At 34.9% G+C, this 4,470-nt stretch overlaps 1 protein-coding gene across 1 annotated transcript; it reads left to right on the top strand.

The window, feature by feature from the left end:
- The first annotated feature begins 941 nt into the window (after positions 1-941).
- Positions 942-1,479, top strand: LOC121811108 (14 kDa proline-rich protein DC2.15-like). Its single transcript, XM_042211903.1, has one exon. The coding sequence runs from the start codon at positions 992-994 to the stop codon at positions 1,352-1,354; it is 363 nt and encodes a 120-aa protein (XP_042067837.1). The 5' UTR covers positions 942-991; the 3' UTR covers positions 1,355-1,479.
- The last annotated feature ends 2,991 nt before the right edge of the window (positions 1,480-4,470 follow it).

Genomic DNA, 4,470 nt, shown 5'->3' with positions numbered 1-4,470 from the left:
CGTAAGTTGTCCACCCTCAGACGGGTCCAGGCCCGTAAGCTTGCAAAGCCCCAAGGCAACAAACCTTGTTTAGGCCCACAAGGGAAATTAATCCCAAGTTGCGTCATCCAGGAGTCGAACTCGAGACCTCCAGGATGGCGCGGTATCCTTGCCACCCTCCTCAACCACTTGAGCTAGTTTGTCCTATGGTAGTTGAGTCATTTCCTTTTTTGATAAAGACTTTATTATCTCTCTTACTTTACTTTCTCCACTTTAACCTTTAACAAATCAATTTCTTAAATCTCGTACTTAGAAGAAATACCCCAACTACATTGGGACGAAGGGAGTATATAATTATGTTATATGTTATTTTAATTTTTATAATATGTATTTAATCATTTATTAAATTTTGTTCTTTTTTAAATATATGTAGATGGTTGAACTGGCGATTTGCTTAGCCTAATATTTAAAAATGTTTCTAATACCAAATCCATGCATCTGTAAATTTAGTCCAACACTTTTGTGTAACGCTTCATCCATAATTAGCAAATGGTGAGATATATTTAGTCTTTTATCCGTAATAGTACTACATATCTATAATATAATTCGTATTGACCCATTCCTATGAGCCTAACGCATGCACCCATAAATATACTAGACAAACTACTCGATGATGGTAAACATATTCTTTTCCTTTAAACGAATCAATGCTTGCCAGCTCTTTCTCCAAGGGATCAATGAACATCAATATCGTGCCACAATACATAATTAACGCCAACATAATTCGTTAGGTATAATTTCGTCATCCTCAAATAGTCAAATTAACTTGCATCCAAAATCATCACAAAATATTTTTTCGAGCCAGCTAAAATACATGGGACCCTCATCCAATGCTAAACAAATTCTTTAACATCAACCAATCAAAAATCTACCATTTCCTCTCTATAAAAACCCTAACCCCTTCATTAAAAATTCATGCACAAAAAAACTCTTACAAAAAAATCTAGCAACAATGGCCACTAAGAGAAACACTTCACTTGCTCTATTTCTTTCCCTCAACCTACTCTTCTTCACGTTGGCCACTTCATGGACTCCACCGAGCCCTAAACCTAGCGCCTCGTGCCCTAGAGATGCCCTAAAACTCGGTATCTGCGCCGGCCTGCTAGGCAGCCTTCTCAACTTGACAATCGGGACACCTCCGACAACGCCATGCTGCAGCCTCATTGAGGGGCTGGTTGATCTCGAGGCTGCAGTCTGCCTTTGCACTGCGATTCGGGCTAACGTTTTGGGGATTAACCTTAATGTTCCACTCTCTCTCAGCTTGATCCTCAATGTATGCAACCAGAATGTGCCCAAGGACTTCGTTTGTGCCTAGTGGCAAAGCTAGTTTGTTTGAGTGGTTTTATTATTATTGTGCTTGTTTGGGATGTAAGTTGTGGTTGTGTGAGATGTCTTCAATAAAAGTTATTAATGTATAATGGGATTTATTGGCTTTCTTAATCGAAAGTTTGTGTTAACCCTGTGAAATATTGTGGACTACAATTTGAGCTTGTTATTAATCAGCTAGGCTGATTTAATTGGTTGGCCCGTCCTTTATATTGGTGACCCAATGTGGGTTGGCCCAATACTTAAATGGGACGGTCCGATGGCTGCCATGTGGCCATCTCACGCGGATCGTGGGCGTGGACCGTTGGATTTATGGTGTGTTTGTTGGGAGAGTTAAACACTCCCTATCCCTTCTCGGTGCCTTATTCTGTTCAATACTCTCTCTCTCTCTACATGTTTCGTCTCCGGCTTCTCCTAGATCCTTGAGATTCTGGTGTTCTTGAAGCCTTGTGGTTGTGGTTGTGAGACATTTGACGTTTGAGGTGGCTACTGTGTTGTAGTAATAGGAGTATCCCTAGGGTTTGGGGTCCGATTGTTTCTCTGTGCTCCCTTGAGACTTGTTGGTGAAGATTGAGGAGGTCATTGGCCCTGTTCAGTCGTGTGTGCGACCTGAGCCATATCCTAAATCTTCTGTCTCGTTTTGTTCTTGTATACATTTTCGATTTAGATCCGAAAGGGTCATTTGTCTTGTGTTAATGAGGTTTTCACGGAGTGTAGCTTGCTATATCTGGTTGGATCCAGATCCGATATAGGCTAGGGTTTCTGTAATCTTGTACTTAGTCACAAATTGTTCTAGTTGTAACACATCGCTTGTAATTGGCTTGTTCCTTGCTGAGATTAGCCATCTCAGTGTTGATCCAATAACAAAGAGGTCTCGGTAGTTAGTGAATCCCGAGTGATCTGATCCCTACAAACCCAATTATCTTAAACGTCAATTATTAATTTCTGAGTTCGTGAAATTAGACTAAACATCTAATTTACAAATTTTAACTGGAAAATTTACTGTGCACATTAATTTATTTTTAGAATTAAACTCAATTACGTCGTTTGTAATTAATACTCTATTTATCCTAATTTTGACTTAGATGAGAACGATATGTTAACAATTAATTTCGTTTTATATTTAAACGGTCAGATTCATAACACATACTACTATGTTTAAAGGAATGGTAGTAGACTATAAATACCCTGTAAATTCAAATGCCTATTTCCTACGTTTTGTTAGGCAGAAAATTAATTATAGTTACTGTCAGTTCTCATGACTATCGTCCTTAATAGCTAAATTGTCAGGCAAGTGGTTCAAGCATACTCTAATTGTTTCCATGGTGATTACCGAGCTACTATAGATGATACAGCCAGTTCCCTAGCTCACATGCAACGTTAATGGATAACAAGAGAGAAAGAATAAAAGAAATGTGAACTATGTTGGCAAATGAAAGTAAAACTAATAATATCTCATATCAGTGGTACTTCATGATCGATAGTAACAACACACGAAATGAATTTTATTCTATTCGACAAGAGTGTAAAAAACACCAAATACACGGCATGACAATAGTGTACACAAAACACCAACACGAAGAAAAAGACAGACAAAATACTTAGCTTACGAAATATTCTTAATCCGGATGGTATGCAATTCTCCTACTATGGAGTACATCATCGCTTAAGAAGTTTATGGTATTAATACTTCGTACTAATTAAATCGAGAGACCTTGAGACTAATTATATTAAGATATTTAATTACATGGAACTTAATTAAATCGGGAGCTTTAATTCCTTGAAGCTTTAAATATATATGAAGATTTAATTACAAAAGAAGTAATTGATCGGAAAATTAATTACATAGTTAAATTTGAAAGTTTAATTACAAAAAAATTAAATAATTGAGAATTAATTATTTAATTAAATTTGGAGTTTTGATAACAAGAAAGTAACTAATTGAAAGATTAATTACTGAATTAAATTTGAAGAATTAATTACAAAAGAATAATTGTCTTTACATCTTTAACTATATCGGAGGTTTTAATTACAAAAAATAATTAATTGAAAGATTAATTATATTTTTAAATCTAGAGATCTCAACACAAAGAAATTAATTAACAAAGAAACTAATTAATTAATTTCTTAAATCTGAAAATATACGAACAAAGGAAATAATTAGTCAGAGAATTAATTATTTAATGACTTTCAGAGATTTAATCATAAAGAAATTAATTTGTTAGCAGGTTAATTACATACTTACAAAAACTTAATTATAATTGAATTACTTAATCGAGATTCGAGACCCACGCTCAAACTGTATAAATTCTACTACCAATTAAATTTAGAAAGCCCGTAACTAATTAAATGAGAATGGCCCGATTATCAAATGATTCCAACCAACCGATTCCAAACTCAATTACGTCGTTTGTAATTAATACTCTATTTATCCTAATTTTGACTTAGATGAGAACGATATGTTTACAATTAATTTCGTTTTACATTTAAACGGTCAGATTCATAACACATACTACTATGTTTAAAGGAATGGTAGTAGACTATAAATACCCTGTAAATTCAAATGCCTATTTCCTACGTTTTGTTAGGCAGAAAATTAATTATAGTTACTGTCAGTTCTCATGACTATCGTCCTTAATAGCTAAATTGTCAGGCAAGTGGTTCAAGCTTACTCTAATTGTTTCCATGGTGATTACCGAGCTACTATAGATGATACAGCCAGTTCCCTAGCTCACATGCAACGTTAATGGATAACAAGAGAGAAAGAATAAAAGAAATGTGAACTGTGTTGGCAAATGAAAGTAAAACAAATAATATCTCATATCAGTGGTACTTCATGATCGATAGTAACAACACACGAAATGAATTTTATTCTATTCGACAAGAGTGTAAAAAACACCAAATACACGGCATGACAATAGTGTACACAAAACACCAACACGAAGAAAAAGACAGACAAAATATTTAGCTTACGAAATATTCTTAATCCGGATGGTATGCAATTCTCCTACTATGGAGTACATCATCGCTTAAGAAGTTTATGGTATTAATACTTCGTACTAATTAAATCGAGAGACCTTGAGACTAATTATATTAAGAGATTTA

The sequence above is a fragment of the Salvia splendens genome, chromosome 7 (assembly GCF_004379255.2).
Source record: "Salvia splendens isolate huo1 chromosome 7, SspV2, whole genome shotgun sequence".
Lineage (NCBI taxonomy): Eukaryota > Viridiplantae > Streptophyta > Magnoliopsida > Lamiales > Lamiaceae > Salvia > Salvia splendens.
This window is presented reverse-complemented; position numbering and strand designations above follow the sequence as displayed.